The sequence below is a fragment of the Brachycentrus maculatus genome, unplaced genomic scaffold, assembly GCF_059751285.1.
Source record: "Brachycentrus maculatus isolate JH-2025_06_01 unplaced genomic scaffold, ASM5975128v1 h1tg000167l, whole genome shotgun sequence".
NCBI lineage: Eukaryota > Metazoa > Arthropoda > Insecta > Trichoptera > Brachycentridae > Brachycentrus > Brachycentrus maculatus.
Genome location: NW_028280920.1, coordinates 357,290 through 376,662, shown reverse-complemented (window position 1 = coordinate 376,662; position 19,373 = coordinate 357,290). Strand labels below are relative to the sequence as shown.

The window sequence follows — 19,373 nt, the reverse complement described above, 5'->3', positions numbered from 1 at the left end:
CTGTGATTAATTTCTGACGTTTCGATTCGGGAGTGTGCGCGACTCCGCGGTTTTTGTTTGTTTACTAAGCAAAAGCGTGTTTTAAAAAAACTTATTTCCACAATGTTTTATAAATTGACTTGCCTTGTATTTTTATCTTCCCTCAATTATGGTTAGTTGTAACATTTTTTCCGTAAAAAAAAGTACACGAGTTCAAGTGTTTTGTTTTTGTATGTGGGTGTGGTTATTGTTATGTCGAGTATTTTATTGATGAAATCACCGTGTTTATTTTAATATTTGGCTAGGTTACAAAGAACAAGGGGTGCCTTGTAATTAAGGAAATTTATATGTTTAATTATGTTTTGGAATATTTCAGGATTATCCCTAATGTGCTATCAATGTTCACCCGGCCTTCCGGGTTGCAACCCCTTTAACTGGAGAGGAATGGGATATCTAGGTTCCGTTTGCCCGGAAGAAAATGATATTTGCGTGAAGTTGATTGAGAGGAAAGGAGGTTTGTAATTCAATAATTTCCTATGAGACTTTTATTCCTAGAACTTACTTATTCTAAGTGTCACTCAGATTTTTTTAACACTCTTGAATTTAGCATTTAGTATAAATTGTTTTAAAATTACTACTTTTAACAGTTTTTCACATCTGCAAAAAATCCATTGTTTTTGAACAATGACCATAAATTTTAAACTAATAGGAATTTCAAAACAAAAATTTCAGAGATATTCATTTTTAGTCTAAAGTATTTAAATCTTTGTTCCGTGTATTCAATTCAGGGCCACATATTATTTGGTTTAACTCTTACCACTTTAGGCCAGACATTCTGGCCCGTATGATTCTAGCAGCCAGCTCATTGGGCAACAATGTCTGGCCCGGCGCAGGTATAACTTTAATCACTGATTTTTCTATCACCCAAATATATTCTACCAAAAAATATTTCAGATAAATACAGTTAATCTTAATTGACATGGTCCTACGAATTGCCAGAGTGTCGCAAAATTAGGGAACCAAAATATTTATTTTAATGGTAGAAAAATGTCACATTTTTTTGATGAGAAAAAATGGTCAGAGTGGAAAAGGTTAACCTTTTCTGTGGGTGGCATCTGTGGGCAAAATCTTAAAGTAATTTTGATCTTTTTTACATTCAAAGTGTGACATTTGCAGACTCGTATACGAGTCATCCTTGGCGAATGCGATAATAAAGTAATAAAATTGGTTTCACTGGCACTTATATTTTTTTCACTTTAGTCAAATATCTATAAAAGTATGAATTAACACAAGAGTTATTTGAGTATTTTTAACCGGATCCACGCGGCTCGCATAACCGTAGGTGTTTTCACAAAACATGCCCCATACGCGGCTGACATAAGCGTATGTGTTTTTACTTTGCTCCAAGTTTGGAACCTCAGTTCAACTTGGATGGATTTTTTCATGGTGTGGAACTTTAGATAAAATAATACGTCAATCCTTGGCCTTATGACATCTGTTGAAATATCCGACTAATAATTTGTAACATCACAAGGATAAATAAAAGAACAGATCCCTGATTTTTCTTGAGGTCGATAATTAGTCCGTGCCATAATCATGCCCTATATCTGTCTCACTCTCGACGCTTCGCATCGCCAGTGGGTAAGAGTGACACACAATGGGTGCTTTGATTTATTTATGTTACGATCTTATTCCTTTATATTAGGATATATTTCAAGAATAATGTGACACAAGTGCATTATAGAGTACCAAAAAGGCACAATGAATCCCATTGAACGTTTTTGTTTAGGAAAATAAATCGTTTCTTAACTATTAAAAGTAACATGATAAAAGTAATCATTATATCTAACATGATAAAAGTAATCATTTAAAAAACAGCAAAATACCACCGTGCACTGGCGTCTCTTAGGAACAAAGTTAATGCGGTTAAAAGGTGAAAAGTATTTTGATGTATGATCAACTTATCTCCTCCTTTTTAGCTGACGAATTTGTCACCCGAGACTGTCTTAGCAACCTTCAAGCATTCCGCACCGACATTCCTGCTGATCAGTATGAAGGATGTCGACCGGCATCCTTTGACCCCCGACTTTCCAACTATGTGAACAACTCAATCAAAGAATATGATGTTAAAAGGTGAGAATTTTTTTACTTATTTTATACTTATACCTTTTCAATCCAGTTCCATTTTGCAGATGCTCAATTTAAGTACTTACTTACACTTACAACCAATGCCATTCTTTATTATAAAAGTATTCTCTGGTTAGCTATAATAATAGTGTGTTCCGTGTGTTCACCATATTTCGGTAGTGTAAAGGCAAAGGGGTATATCTGTCTCAGACCAAATTTTACAGGAGAGCGAAAAAAAACTTGTGAAATTAAAAAAAAAAAAAAATTATGTGTACATATCTTAAGAAAACTAAATAAGTATTCCAACTACAGCTTTATTCTTTTGCCAGGTTATGGAATACATTATTTTATACATTTTGTGGATCAAACATAGGAAATGAAAAATTTTACAGATATACCCCTCTGCCTTTACACTACCAATTTACAGATTACAAAAGAGAAACAAATTGGTTATTATTCAAAGTCCACTGTTATGAGCATTCAGAAGTAAAATGTTTGCGCAAGATATTCAAGAGTGAATTAATTTGTTTATAAATATTTGTTAACATTTTTATTTCTCATCTTTTCATGGTGCATATTTATATTATATGCATTAATTTATTAATTATTTACTAGGTGTAGATTTAAAACATTAACAATGAATCCCACATAAGGATAGCATGACTATATCGTAGTCATACAGGAGAAAGTGCATTTTTTCACAAAAACGTGATTATTGAATATTTGATATCTTACTAGCTTAACACGTTGTCGGCGGTACACGGCATTTGCCGTTTTTCGCGGACTGTCGGTCAACTGCGGGACACGGCAAATGCCGTTTTTGTCGACTGTCGGTTATCGGCGGAAAACGGCAATGTACGGGTTTGTTATCAGCGTGAAATAAAACGCATTGAAGGGTAATCTGCTACCTGGGTGCAAGGCGACAGTCTGTTGACGTTATTTGAGATGCCTTGTCCGGATTGGCTAGTGTGTCGCTTGTAAAGGCATCGCCAGAAATCTAGAGTTTTTATGCGATCTCAATATCCAGTTTAGTTTGAGTCATTTCACGTATTGGACTACTTTTCATACCGCTCGCACTGTTTTGTTTACTGTTTGGTATTTTATTATTTGAATATATTAGCATTGTATAGGGAATGATACCTCGGAGAAGAAGACTATTTTTTAGAGTTTACAATGCTTCTAAAATTGTGAAATACGGAATACTTAGTTAAAAATTATGATTAAAATTTATTTTTGATATAATGAATGATTTCTTTGAAAATTTCAATCGAAAATATTATTTGGTTTAGAAATTGTGCCAATTTTAAGAAAGCGATATATTTTTGTGCTAATCGCGAAAAACGTCCGCTATAGGCTAAAGTCTATTGTTCGAAGCGCCCGACTACAATGTGTTAATATTGCCCTGAAAAAAATCCCGAAGCGATTTTAAACTTGGAAGTACAATATAATATATTGACTTACTAAAAATGACTAAGTATTGTTTTTTTTCTTGCCAAGCAAAAGTGATTTAAATAGCCCTCCTGAAAATTTTACGTTTTGTTGTTGTTGTTGTCGCGAGTGTTTTTGCCTAGAATTTTCACTCATGAATTACATGAAATTATAGTAACTTTAAATATAAAGAGTAAATCCACTCACAAGTAGGCATAGGCTATGAAACTTATAAAGTTGAAGCCTGAGTAGGGACATGATAAAGGGTGTTGCATAAGCCGTAGTTAGATTTCAGAGTCACTTGGAAGTTAGGTAATTCAAAAAAAAAAAAATGTTTTGTTAGTTGGTCACTTTCTCCTGTATGACTACGATATACTCTATGGTATGATGCTAGTTTTAATAATTTTAAACCAAAAAAGTAAAACAAGATGTAAAACAAGAAAACAAGATGAATGGTAAAAATATTGAGAAAAACCAAGTAAAATATGAAAAATAAGAAACAAGATTAAAATAAATGTTAATTCATAAAATTAAGTTTTTTTTTAGTTATTTGCTATTTATATGAAACCCAGTTTTTTTTCAGAATATGTTTTTGTACATAAACCCAAAAGATTAAACTTTGTACCATAATTTATGTAAAATGCTTGACTTCGGAATGTTTTTTGTACTGTATGCATCTATATTTTTCTTTTCTTTTCTAGGAATCACTATGATCAGACAACTTGGTGTTTCTGTTTCCTTGATCATCGGTGCAATGGAAGTACTACAATTACGTTATCCGCAGTATTATTATCATTATCAATAATCTGGACTTTTGTTAGAAATTTATAATTCTCGCACAGAATTAAACTTTGAAAAAGAAATATAAAAAACACACTTTTTTCATATTTAACAGTCCACTTCAACTATCTTTTGAAATCTCCTCTTCAAAAATAAATACATATTTTGCCTCAAGATTTTTATTTAAAAAGAAAAAGTATTTGTAATGTCGGTAATGGGAAATTTGTTTTTTTTTTTAGTTTTGATTTTACGTAAAATGGAATATAAACATTTACAGCACATTTAAAAATCATGTCATTTTACACCATTCATAGCCTAAATAAAAAACAAATGTTATTAATTTTTATGCATTTCTTTCTGCATTTATATAGACAAGAAGCATATTGATACGTAAATATTACACATTGATACGTATGTGAAATAAATATCAATGTTTTTTTTTTGCTGCGGCATATGATTTTACAAATGCATGTAAAACCGAACGTTTCTATTCAGAACTCATTTATATCAATGAAAATTTTTAGACGTGTCATAAAATACACTGATTTCCTGAGTACGTACTAATTAAAATATTTTTTATCCGTCCTTAAGTAGGAATCAATAATAAATCTTTTGTATAATCTCCTTTTGCATTTGTTAGATTAAAAGTAATATGAAGCTATTTTTTATTACCCCCATTCATATTAAATGTATAAAAAAAACAATTTGTAATACATATGGTCTTGTTTATTAATTTTTTTAAACAGTCTGTTAAATTATTGTTTATTTGTACTTTTGTATATTTGAATGTAGATGGAGTGGTAGTAGAATTTAGCATATAGAATCTCATTTAAAACAGTTTAAACTGTATATATAAGATTATTCATATTTTGTACCAACCAAATGTTATTTTTCTGTCTTAAGTAGTTTGTTTTTGCACTTATATTTGTTATTTAATTACTATTAAGAATGCCTTAATGAAACTAAAACTTAAAATAATAATACATCTATTAAAAAAGTGCCTTATGCACCACATTAGGTGTGGAATATTAATATGGTAATATTTCCATGAATGAAAAAATTAACATAAGGTTAGTTTATCGAAGAAAACAAAATATGTCAAAATATTTTTTATTAAAATTAGATCTGAAATGAATAATATAATGAGTACATATTATGCATCAGTTTAGTGCAATATGAAACCGTCCTTTTTATGCACATTATTACCGTCCTTTTGTACACATTTAGAAAAATGTAATTTTATAATATTTTTTATAAATAAATAAGTTTCAAAAAAATTGTTTTATTTTTGTAATCTTTTGAGCAAAATTGAGAAAAAGTTTGGTATATTTTTGTCTGCATCAGGTGGATTTACAGTTGAGATATTTAGATCTAAAACAGCTGAGACATCGATTAGAATTTTTCTATGACCAAACTAAATAGCAGCTCACCTAATTTGTCAGGTAAATTAAAATATCCTGTCCGACCTGAAAACCTTGTTGGTGTTGGCTATGAATGGTATTATGAGAGAGCATACATAAATGTTCAATACCATTTTGTGTTAATATTAACATTATACTCATGTATTACTTAAAATTCTTACAATGAATTCAGAAATTTGCAAAAATATATTTAAAATGAGTTCATTCTAAGTTTTGGTTACAATATCAACATGCATTTTTTCAGGTTCTGAAGGAGTGTCACCATATACAACGCCACAAGGAGTTAAAAGGTCAAAGGTACTCCTTGTAACCCAAATTATATATTATTTTTTAACATCTCATCAAAGATAAAGAAGAATATGGAAGTCTGGGCATTTACGGGGCTGACGACCGTCATAGGCTGGTTTAACTGATCACTTTACACATGTGTAACATTCACCAATTCTACCCATTATTGACAAGCACACTACTCAAATTCTTGGAAGTTCTATATATATGAACCAATTTAGAAACCAATAATATGAAAATAACTCCTGTAATTAAAGATAATTCAGATTTTGTGAACAAATATTTGGACACACTCAAAATGTTCCAAATTATATGTGCGTTTATATATACTTTAGGATATACAAAACAAAACAATACATAAATTTAATTTCAATTTAAATATTTTATTCATTTATTAACAACAGCTAAATCTATCAACAGAATGTATGATCATAAATGGATAGTAAAAATAAATACATCTAATAGCACCATGTAGGAAAGATATTAATACGCAAATCTCATGTCATCTTTGTAGCCTATTTTATCCAAGTTGGGTACACATGCGTAGTTTATCATCGGAGGAGGACCACACATTAACACGAGGACATCATCTCCTGGAGGGAACATGTGTTCACGTATCATTTCTTCACTGACATGCCCAGAACTGTATTTCCAATCTGAAAGCGCAACCGATTGTATGTATGTATTAAGTTAGAACACTTGGACCTATGTAATGTAATAGAAGTAAAAATGTAATAGAAGTGCTTTCTACAGAATAGAAAAGGGAAAAAATGGATGAAGTTATCTATGAATTTTAAATGCATATATGTAGTACCTTTTTAAAACCTGTAAAAAAATTAGAACCCTTTTGATTTTTTTAAATAGAACTATAACTTTAATTACAGCCAAAAGTTTAACAACATAAAGGTCTAAAGGAATATCACTTTCTGATGCCCTGATAACACAATTGAAGATAAATAATGAATAAATAATCTTCATTCAGGAAAAGTTATTAACCAACAAAAAGTATGATGACCTTTCTTTATCTATAACACCTGAACATGTTACATAATTTTTTAATTTTCAGAAAAAAAAAATATGACTTCTATTTTATTAATTAGGGTGTAAACTAGACATGGGAGATTGAATTAAATAACTTGAATGAATCACAATTTCTTTAAAAGAATTTTCTACTGAATACGGTTTTCGATAAAACCATTTAAAACTTATCACACCAATCAGTGAGATTGCATATTTCTAGCTCCAAATATATTTAACATCAAATAAGCCGGAAGGAAATATAAATTGAAAAAAAGTAATGAATACCAACTCGATTGGGTAACTGAAAAAGTAACAATTTCCCATCAGTTACACCTATAAAATAGTATCTAATGTATGCCACGTAGAAAAATGTCTAGAACACTCTAAAGCGTAAAAATAAAAGAAAAATCCATCAAATAAAAAGACATCAAATAAAAAAGTCCATCAAATAAAGCCATCTCATACCTTCTGGTGGAGTGTCCAATGTGTACCACAGCTTAAACTGTTGCGGATGCTCCTTCTGTACATCCTCCAATTCCTTTCTCACAAGAATATCTTTCTGTGTCTGGTTGGCAAACAGCAATCTCATCTGAGTGTTATCAGCGTTGTCTTTGCAGATATGCCTTATCAACTGAAGCATTGGGGTTATTCCAGTTCCTCCTGAGACATAAATTTTTTTGTGTTTAATTATAACATGTACAATGGTACAAAAATACTTAGTATAATATTTGAGTGATCTCACTAATAGAATGTGTGTTTAGGCAGGGAATTCGCTTTACAAACTTTTATGCAGACATCATTTAAGACTTCATCAATTGATTCGGCAGTCAATTTAATATCTATCCGTTTTCATTAAAGTTTTACTTGGTACGGTGTTTGAAAATGATGCGGAATGAAACAAAATTTGGTTAAAATAGATTTTAAGAAACAGTGGTATTAACCAAGTATAACTTATATTTAAAATAAATTTAAGATCATAAATAACATGGTAAATAAATAAATAGACTTCAAATAATAAACACTAGTGAACATGGACATACATAGTATATATATGGATATATCAGATTACGGTTGGAATAAAAAAAGCAGAATGATAAATTGAATAAAAAATGGAGTAAGTAATTCGATAACAAATTAATGCAAAGTATTTCGCATCCCATTATTTATAGTTCAATTTATGGTACACTTTCACAAACTTATCTAAAGAATTCCCGGGAGGCGCCACTGTTGCATTATTTAAAGCAAACTAATTTTAACCATCCAAAAATTTACAAAACTGTATGACTTTCTTCTACGACAATCAATTTACAGTTAAGATTGTGGAAGTTCATGATTTTATTTTGAACGCTTGTTTGATCCCATGTAGTATAAACGGTCACCATAGCATTTATTCATAATTTTGTGACTCTTGCTTGAACAGGAATGATCGTAAAATTAAAAATAAATAAATTTAGCATAACCAAACATAGCATAACCAAATTTATGCTAACAATTTCAGAGGTGTTTATACATTAAAAAAAAAGTAGTAGTATATAAGCTGCCATCTAAGGTTTCAACTGCAGTAACAGCAATACTAAGTATCGGAGAGAAGAACACAAAAGAGCTGTACGAAAAGTTATAAAAACATATATTATGGTAAAGGGAAATCGATTATCCATGAATCTCTTTCACCATCCATCCTGAAAAATTCTAGTCTAAAGGTTTATTTACTAACTTCACTAAAGAGTCTAGTGTAGTTAGTAAATAATAAAACAGTAAAATCATAAAGGTAACATGATATGTAATATATTCATTGCCAACAACTAGTGAACATAGTGAGAATATGTGACAACACATATTACATATCTCGCCATCGTAAAAATAGATATTTGTGTTATTTCACGCACGATTTCTGTAACTTATTTTAAGATTACCTGCTATCATATTCAGCTTTTTAGCTACGATTTTAGTCGGCGGATCTTTACGTAATTTCTTAATGGCAAACTTCCCATTTCCATTGTATACTAGTCGGCCAGATGGTCCCCGGACGTCTATTGTATCCCCAATTTTCATGTTATCAAGATATTGAGATAACTTTCCTCCGTCCGGGAATCTGGGATGCACATTTTTAAAATAAACCTGTAAATAGTCAAACACTTTAGTAATGGACCCAACATGTTCGAATTCCCCATAAAAGCTTTTTAAAATTGTATATTTCTTGTCTAACTGCCAAAACTAATATCAATTTAATTTCCTTTTGATAATTTTTGAGTTAGTCATATTCATATTGGCTCACTTCCAAAAACATACAAATAACTTTCACAGATAAACTGTTGTAGCAGTCTATTAACGCAGGGTAACTATTAAAGTATTTACAATGAAAATAATAAAAATGTGTATTTAATACATTATATATTTTATCATACCTTAACCACCAAATCCATATAGCCATGATCATCATCACTCGAAACTGGGGTATATGATCTAATAACCAAATCTTCACCAATTTTTGCCGATAAATGTATATGTTGTCCAATAGGTAAACCTACAAACATGTAAAAAATACTATTTTATTTTGTATACAAGACTTTTGTAAGATGATGAGGAATATATATTTAAAATGTCAAACATTCACATTACTTTAATAAAAGCTCTTTGATATAAACACTTTTATATATAAATAATGAAAAAAAAGTGTAATGATGTACTTATAGATATACTTGTGTGAAATTTTATATTATTTTTTATCAGCTACATAATACAAAATTATTTTATCAAAAATACATCTTCATCAGTGGCGGTCTATGACTTTTTGTAGAAGGGATGCTGGACATCAAATGTTTATACTCGCACTTACTACGTACTAGATATCAAATATGCACATCTAGACGCCATCTCCATCAATCCATAAATCAATAATTACAGATACAAAACATGATCCATTCATTTTTATTTATTTAAATTATGAAGTAAATCGCAGGTTAATAATATTTAATAACAATTTGACTTCAGTATTCAAGCTCAAAAGCAGCAAACTGTCAAAGCAACGCGCGCACTAAGAACACTCCAATAGAGTATGTGATTATGTTCATTATACATATTGGTATTAAAGACGTTTTTTGTATGTTGGATGCTGTCTTTAATATCGTGTACAGTTGATATGGATGTTGGCTTGCGGATCTCAGTGCGCATACGCGGAAAGAACGTAGGTTCTGGCACTGTGCATGTGGTTTACACATCGCTTTCAGACCAAGTATTGCTTGCGTACATGCGTTTTACGCATTTCACAGTATTTGAGAATGTACGTGTATTTAGACTCGCCGGCGATCTTTGTATCGTGTCGTTTGTTGCGCGTACGCTGGGACGGGACGATATATGCACAATGTTTTATAATAATATTTGTATAACCTGGAAAACGGCGTTTTTGTAAAAAAAAAACATATTAAGGTCACTGTAGAAATATCAGAATAATTAAATTGCAATATTTCTGTTTATGGATAGTAGTCCAAATATTTTTACTTTTAAATGCAAGGGATGCGGCGCATCCACAGCATGTATGGACGGACCGCGCTTGGTCTTCATCCCTTTTGAGATATTCATAATATCTTCGTGAAAACATAGAGGGTTAAATCTATTTATTGTGTACACAAAGGTTTGGAAATAATGAAAATACACAAACCTAAGACGTGTTCTTCTGATGGCAGCCCAAATCTGTACCTTCTGGTGTCATGACTGATTTCCTCGCGTTCTACCAATGGAAGGGCATACTTGACTGAGGAATCTTGAAGCGCAACCTTCTTCTTCTTTTTACCAGATACCAGACAGGGCAGGAAGTACGAAGCCATAATTATGGTTGCTATAACACAACCAATTCCTACCGCCAATTGTACGTTCTGCAACAACAACAAAAATACACCTCTAAGAAAACACTGTTAAATGAAAATGAATAAAATAGAAATAAGAATTATCTGTAGTTTATCTCTTCTTATCAATTTAAAATTGTACGTTATGAGATAGTGTTATATAGATATGTTTATCACATAAATTAAAAAGTATGTGAAACATAAAAAATCAATCATTAGTAAATCTTTTTTTTTTTTAAATATAAATCTGAATATGTCCCCCCCCCAAGTTGACTGGTGAATAAAGTGGAAATGTACTAACTATTTTTTTTTGTACAAATAAATATCTCCAAAAAAAGTTGTAAGTAGTATTCCTCTACACATTTCTCCTTACCAACCCTGGCAATTTTTTTAAGTATCGAGTGTTGCAATAATTACAAAAATTGTTAAGTATCGGCTACACACTGAGTAAGTATGGTAGTAAGTTTCATATTAAAAATTACCTTACTTCAAACAAATAAATTTTAAAAGATTTGATAATATTCATCCATCATGGTAATACAATACAGAATAAAAATGACCTAACTTCAAACAAATTAATTTTAAAACATTTAATAATATTCATCCATCATGGTAATACAATACAGAAGCCAGTGCTTTATTTTTTTTAATATATTTTTAAAACAAATGCCCTTTCAAGAATTTCTTATATATATTTTTTTTTTATAACCCTTGTCCGCACCTAATGGTGCATAGGGCACTGCATCAAATTGACGCAGTGTTATCTTGATCATTACTTACATGAAGGCAAGGTGATCACTCTTGCGCTTCAGGAACCAGTCCAGGGTAATTCTAAATACATATTACAGTGTTAAATCACTAATATTTATTTTCACCTCCCCCCCTGGGAATCGAACCCGGGACCTCCAGCACGGTAGCTAAACACGCTGACCATTACACTACGGAGGCGGACTTATATTTACTTTGTTATTAATTTCTATTTTTTCCTAAACGTCGAAAAAAATCTTTATCCCAGATTTCCCTAACTGATCATGCATTTTATTATTTTATTCTAACACTCAATTTGAGTTGATGTCACATAAATATTATGATAACTGTGCCCATGATTTTGAAAACTAGGAGTGTATTTAAAATAAATTAGATGAAAGAAACAAGTAATAAATTAGGCGGTGAATGACGCTTTCGGAGTTGTCTCAAGGGTTGCCATTGATGTTTAGGAGAGGAAAAAAATCGCGATTTCGCTAGCGGAAATACTCGTAGCAATCGTTAGTTTTCCTTTAATGATAAATTATTATATTCCCTTAATTTTTCAAAATGACTTATACAATCAAATGTAAGGTAACAAATAAATCAATGCAAAAATTCACACATTCAAGGCTGCATACATTTTTTGCCTAAAAATAAACAAGATATGATGCTTCAAACGTTCAAAGTTTTTAATCGGCTGAAAAAAATCCGCGGCCTACAGATTAGTAGGTATTTTCCGCAAATTGTTCGGAATTTTACAGGAAATATGGTATTAAAACACCCTTATATTAAAATTCCAAATAATGACTTAATTACTTTGTGGAATTAAATAAATGATATTTTCGTAAATTTTTACAAAAAAGCCGCGAAAGAGTTACTGACCGTGACGTCTTTGATATCGAAATGTTGGCAACCCTAGCTACGGCGCGAAAAACTGCGGAAAATTAACGACTGTGAACTATACTAACACTGTATTACGTATGTTACAAATTTACGGGAATTCATCAATGACGCAAACGTAAGAATGAAATGTAATGTTGGATGTTTTAGTAACTTTTATATCACAAAAAATAACAACAAAACAAAATAACGCAAATGATTTAGAAGAGTAAAGAGAATCATATCGACGGTCCCTACGTAAAGTACTCTACCTGCAAATCTGTTACTTTACAGGAGAGAGCGTGTAAGATTTTTTCAACGTATTCTTTTTTATTAATTAACGGTTTTATCTGAAATTCTAAACTAGTATTAAACATTAAAAAACACGATAAAATAATATATTAAATCGTTTTTAAACTTTGTGCTATGTCAAAATTAAGTAGTTAGCGTTTTAGGAGGTTAGTTCATTTCGAAAATTTGATGTAGATAGCGTCTTATACGCCTGAAATCTAGGCGTAATTTATTTAATAATTTTTTTGTTTGTTTATATTTGTAGATAACGGTCAGTTGAAAACATATACCAAATATCTCAAAATTGACAAATATGTAGTTAGAGCACTTTAGGTAGGGCACGTCGATATATCAAGAACGCATATTTAATAAATGAAAACTCATGTATATTAAACAAAATTAAAATCCATGTAAAATCACAACAGGTAACTAACTGTCTTATTTAAATAAAGATTCTACGAGTCAAAGAAGGAAAATTTTAATTTTAATCAAAAGTTCAAGGTGTTGTCAATTTTAATATTGAGGTAAGAAAGCGTTTTTTCTCAACCTAAAAATAATACAAATATAAATTCATATTATTTTTTGACATCTCATCAAAGATGAAGAATAATATGGAAGTCTGGGCATTTACGGGGCTGACGACCGTCATAGGCTGGTTTAAGTGATCACTTTACACACGTGTAACATTCACCAATTCTACCCATTATTGACAACCACACTACTCAAATTCTTGGAAGTTCTATATATATGAACCAATTTAGAAACCTTGTTCTTGAATCACTAGAACTTCACTAGAGACATCTATTGTATTTGGATACACTCAAAATGTTGTAAATATATAAATTCGTTATATTCGTTAGATATGATGAAAAAAATCAATCCTTTTTTACTAGGATGAATTAACTCTTTAAATAACTAGTTATGAATAACATAAGAACATAAATGTACACATTTTATGTGCAACATAAAATCAAATCGATGTTCTTATTTCATTAGAAAACTATTTTAATATTTAAAAATAAGGAAGGAGTTATATTGTATATAACTTTAGTCAAATATATGTATAATTTAAATTCGAATTCTTTTTTACTCGCACCACGTCCAACCGGGAGCAGCTTTGAATTTAAAATTCGAAATTTGGAACGAATAAAAGGATTGCAAGATAAATATGTAGCGCGGTATACGGAGAGCATAAAAAACAACCCCTTTACCCTGTGGGTACATTTCCGCAGCACCACTCTACGTTTGTGTATGTATGAGGAGATGCATCAATGTGGAAGAGGTGAAAATTGTTTGCAAAGACAGATTGGTGAAGTGTTTTATTCTCTCTGCCTCCACCTGCGGAGAAGTGGCGCACTGGTTAGTTAGTTAGTTGGTTGATTAAATTTAATTAATATTGAAAAGATAACACAATAGGTATGTTATCATTAAAAAAACATTACATAAAAATGTGTATAATTTTGAATGATTTGCATTTTTACTAACTATAAAAATGTGTAAAATCGAATGTTTTTCTCAATAAAAATATACCTAATACGTAGAAATAATGGGCTTTCATAACTTTTCTCACTATAGTCAAAAGGCGGGAATAAAATAAAAAAGGTCTGTGATTATTATTTTAATGTTTTTCGTCTGCGCAAGATCTTCGACAAATTGACCTTCACCGCGACTCACGATTATTTGTATAATATAAACAAAATTATCAGATAGCCACAGAGAAAAATCACGCCTGGAGCCACTCCCAAGGATTTCCACTGTCAAATTACAAATAAACACTCCACTTACAAAACTGTCAGTTGAATCTGCCATTTTTAGGTTAAGTTAACCTGAAGAGGAGATAAATGTACACACAGGAATCGAGTCGAACTGATATGTATTCACTATCACGATGTCAAAATCGCTCTCCTAATCGAGACGAACGGCACGTAGGTACTATATACAAGTAGGTACTGGCGTCGTTATCAAAATCACAACACTACGAGGAAAACTGGCCGCCAGGTTAACTAAAAATGAAGGTCGATTATATTAAAAGTCGTACAATATATGTATTATGTACTTCTGCTGGCTTTGGACTTTGGAGAACATCGTAGATCGTATAATGCGCTTAGTGCTTACACGCTTCAATGAAATTTAGGAGATGTGAACTCAATATGCCATTTAAGACGCTGTTAATTTCAAAACCCCCCAAAAACGAAATTCAAAAAGTTTGCGTTAAGATAAATAGATATACTTTTTGCAGTAGAATTCAATATACAATTTCGTAGCCCTTATCCGCCAATACGATGCAATGCCTTATGCGTCACGATATTTACGTGAAAGCAAGGTGATCAGTCCTGCGTTTTAAGTATATTAAATAAATAATCCAGTAAATACCACTAATATTTCCCCCACCTCGGAAATCAAATAGAAATGTGAAATCACATAGATATCATACATTTAGGTGACTATCAAAAACTACCTGATCGAAACGTGAGTTTCAAAAACTACAAAATGGAACACACGGAAAATATGTTCAGAATATTGAAATTTGCGTAAATTGGGGTACAGAATTACTGATGTAAATACCAAATTAACATCTTCAAAGAACATCAATACTTAAACAATAAATGAAGGTTTGATGCTATGGCTGTCCAACTATTTCATAGTCGTTTAAAGTGACTATCCATCTTCATCATATCATCAATAATAATAATAATAATAATAATCAATGATAATCAAATTTAGGACCTGGTACTTGTGATGTTTTCTAGTTTTGTGTTTTATTGAGTTTAAGGAGTTATGATATAGAATTTATGTATGACACGAATTGATCGTCTCTTTTTTTAAAACAAATTAAAGTGTAAAAACGAAATAAGACAAGGATAGATTTACAATGTTTTTAAATACAAATTTAAAAACGGTTTAAAAGTATAAATTTAGTTGTCATAGGATTAATAGATTTCCAATCAGCTTGAGTTGCTAATAGTAATATCATTAAAAATGTATTTTTATGAGAATGCAGTTTTTTAATCTAGATATTTTATTTTTATTTTCACCGCCACTGTATGTTAAAATTAGAAGTTTCAGTGGCAGATCAATATCCTAAGTTAAATTAATATAGAGCAGACCGACGTTTGACTCATCTCTCGACGAGGTAACTTTTATGAATTTCATAATATTTTCTATTCAATTATGATGTGGCATTTTCATATAGCATTAAGTTGTTTCTTTAAGAGTTGTGATTGTTTGATTTTCATTCTTATGGTTTCTGCAGGGAGTGTGAAACGATTTTTTTAACGTAAACTTTACTCAAATGGGCTATCAAAATTTTTATTGAGTTATGCCACGCCCGAGTTCCTCGGATCTCAAAATCAGCAATTAAGGAACATGCGAAGGAGAGATCAGACGTCGTTTCGCCATCGCCAAAAGTGCCATGTCTAATCTAGATAAAATCTAGAAAGACCGGGGTGCGAGTAACAACACCAAGATGAAGCTTGTCAGGAGCTTGGTCCACTCCATTTTTCTCTATGCTGCTGAAACATGGACCATAAAAGCAGCAGAAAGGAGAAAAAATTACGCTTTCGCAATGTGGTGTCGGAGGCGCATATTCCGAATTCCATGGACAGCTAGACGCACCAACGAGTCCATTCGCTAGGAACTACACTTGGATAGCTTGACTCTGGCTAGTGTCTGTACACGACGGATTCTTCGGTTCATTGAACACGTTGCGCGTGGCAATGAGGATAGCCTGAAACGACTGGTTGTGATCGGTAGCCTGGAGGGGAAGAGAGGGAGAGGAAAATCCCCACACGATGGACCAATCAAGTTAAGGAGCGCTACGTGCAGCGCAGTCAAGGGATAACTGGAGAAGAGTCATTGCTTCCACAAGGGTCACGACCCTCAGTAATGAGGAATAAGACGGAGAAGAGAGAGCTACGCCCGAACCCATTTTCTAATATCTAAATGTCGGATTATTTCCCGCTCGATTGACGGTAGTGAGCAGAGATAGCGTGCAAATTGATATTATCATCATTTTGCAAAAGAGTTCAGTAATGCTTTGTATTGTTTAAAATGATTTATTTGATGAATCACAATGTATTGCATATCCTGGCAACCTTCCACTAGAAGCAATGTTATTATTCATTGTATAATATAATAGGTAAGTAATAGTATTTGATACTTACCTACGCAAGAATAGATGCGAATCATCATCATTATTTCGAAAATAAAATAGTCATTTTTTTTACCATCGTAATCAGTGATCATTTATACACGAATAATGTTAGTTATAAACTTACATTTGCATACATATTTGCATTCTACATATCTTTTTTTATATTTTGAGTACGTTTAAATGTTTATACACAATGGGTAATGGTTTTTTTTTACCGAGGAATTGTTTTCAATATTTTTATAAAAATCTCAACCTATGTTGATTGCACACGCAGTTTCCCAGTATGTGCATATGTGCACTTGTCCTAATACACTTAATTCAATATTTTTTGTATAAAGAAAGGTTTCCGCTAGAACTATCGCCAAACTATCTTCTATACGTCCGCGCATGCACAAATGGGTTACCGTGCATATTTTACTTTGCACATAGTTCTGTACTATCATAATAATTACGTTAAATGTTATATAGGTTAATATAAAAAGTCGCGATTTATCGTATATTGGGCCTTAATACGATATTTACATTTCGTGTGGAAGATCTACGGATAAATCTCACAATTTGAAATTCTAAATAAAAAAATTCAAATGATTTTACTAATAATTATTGTATCATTGTGTATTTACTTATTTAATATTTTATTTATTATCATTATTATATGAAAGACTTTGTTTTACCGGTTTAACTTTTTTACTAAAGCGTTTTCACACAAGTTTAATACAATTCACACAAGTTTTAGTGTTTAATATCGAGATGAAATGGCATCGATAAGAATTGTGTTAAACCTCTAGCAGGTTTGAAGTTTAATACAATTTTAGGATTGTGCGTGACTATTTTTGGATATTTTATATGCATTGAGAAATGCAAAAAATTATTCGTCATATTGATGTGGCGATCCCCTCGTGTATTTTTTTTTGCTAGTGATTAGAAACGGTAAGTAAATAAGTGATTAGTGAAGAGCACACATTAAAAAAATTCTGTGTCAAAACCAGTTTTAAATGAACTGATAAAGTCTACCTACACACGAAACAATAATGGTTATATATTATTTAGAAAATATTTCTATAATAAAATAATAATAATAAAACCCTCTTATAATATCCGCACCCCAATGGTGCATAGGGCACTGCTTCATTTAAACGCAGTGTTATATTGTACTAGTCCAGGGTAATATTGAATAAATATTACAGTGAAAAAATCACTTATATTTATTTGACCCGCCCTGGGAATCGAACCCGGGACCTCCAGAACGGTAGCCGAGCGTGCTGATCATTACACTACGGAGGCGGACAAACATTTATATTAGAGACAAAAAGTCTAGCCAGGTATGTACTTAGTAATTACATCATATAATTTTTTTAAATACAGTAGAAAAAAGTTGAGAAAAACCACAATTCTTGAGATATATATTTTTTAAATGTGTATGTTATTGCCGTGATTATTCGTGTATTTTACGAGCACAATTTATTCATGTATTTTGCTTCATTATTATGCAACAGTTTCACAAATTCAGGGCCTGCCTGAGGCGATTGATCTACTTACAAACCGGATTGGAAAAATTATACTTGTACGCACACTCACATTGCATTAAGTATATCATTTCATACAATTTTGTGGTACAATATTTTTTCTAAATACCCAAATATGTTAAAAATAAAATCGATATTCACATTTATTAAAACCATAAAAAATACATCATTATCGGTACCGTACAGTAAAATGTAGACTGATAATATTTAAACAAATGTTATTCTATGTTGTGGGTGTATACAAATATTATTGTTACTTTTCATTCATAATGTTATCGAATAAGTTATCAATAATTTTAAACTTACAAGTGTCATTTTGAGCTCGCTCTTTCCCATCCAGAAATAAATCAATAGCACTTACAACCTATCAAACATACACAAAATATAGAATATAATTCGACAGTTTTCACAGAAAGATTACGGTTTTCTCAAGCCGCGAAAAAAACACATGAACTCCCGGCGCGGCTCTACTTTTTTACTTTTCTGACACAACCCAGAGCGTATCCACTTTTACTTTTACTTCTACCACAGATTACATCCTAGTTTATTCATAAAACCATAAATATTACTATAACCACAGACTAAAATAGATTTGACAGCTATTCATAGGGATGGCCAGAACCTATGAAACACAATCAATGTAGATCGCCAGGTACTTACACATTGTACTTCGACTTGATAGGTATTGAGTTTCCGCTTATTGGTAACTTTTATGAGACCGATATTCATACAACGGTATATAATAAGTATCAAATACATATATGTATTTGATACTTCATTAAAAAAAAGTATTGCTGTGTTGTTATACCATTTTATAAAATAATTATTCAAAAAACGATTACCTTTAAAATAAAAATATATTTCATTTAGATAATAAAAAAAATGATTATGT

General features: G+C 31.3%; 2 protein-coding genes across 3 annotated transcripts; one reads left to right on the top strand and one right to left on the bottom strand.

Annotated features, from left to right (window-relative positions):
* The first annotated feature begins 8 nt into the window (after positions 1-8).
* Positions 9-4,576, top strand: LOC148308380 (UPAR/Ly6 domain-containing protein crim-like). Its single transcript, XM_088261841.1, has 4 exons — positions 9-151; positions 356-493; positions 1,959-2,112; positions 4,236-4,576. Exons 1-4 carry the CDS (start codon positions 103-105, stop codon positions 4,363-4,365), a joined length of 471 nt encoding a protein of 156 aa, XP_088117967.1. The 5' UTR covers positions 9-102; the 3' UTR covers positions 4,366-4,576.
* A 1,809-nt stretch (positions 4,577-6,385) lies between these two features.
* On the bottom strand, positions 6,386-19,010 carry LOC148308379 (NADH-cytochrome b5 reductase 2-like). 2 transcript variants are annotated; one of them, XM_088261839.1, is made up of 6 exons: positions 18,788-19,010; positions 10,702-10,915; positions 9,449-9,567; positions 8,957-9,161; positions 7,509-7,703; positions 6,386-6,679 (listed from the first exon to the last, which is right to left on the bottom strand). In XM_088261839.1, exons 1-6 carry the CDS (start codon positions 18,815-18,817, stop codon positions 6,507-6,509), a joined length of 936 nt encoding a protein of 311 aa, XP_088117965.1. In that variant the 5' UTR covers positions 18,818-19,010; the 3' UTR covers positions 6,386-6,506. The 2 variants fall into 2 exon arrangements, with proteins under 2 accessions (XP_088117965.1, XP_088117966.1); XM_088261840.1 differs by lacking the exon at positions 18,788-19,010 and adding an exon at positions 14,588-14,753.
* Between the last annotated feature and the right edge of the window lie 363 nt (positions 19,011-19,373).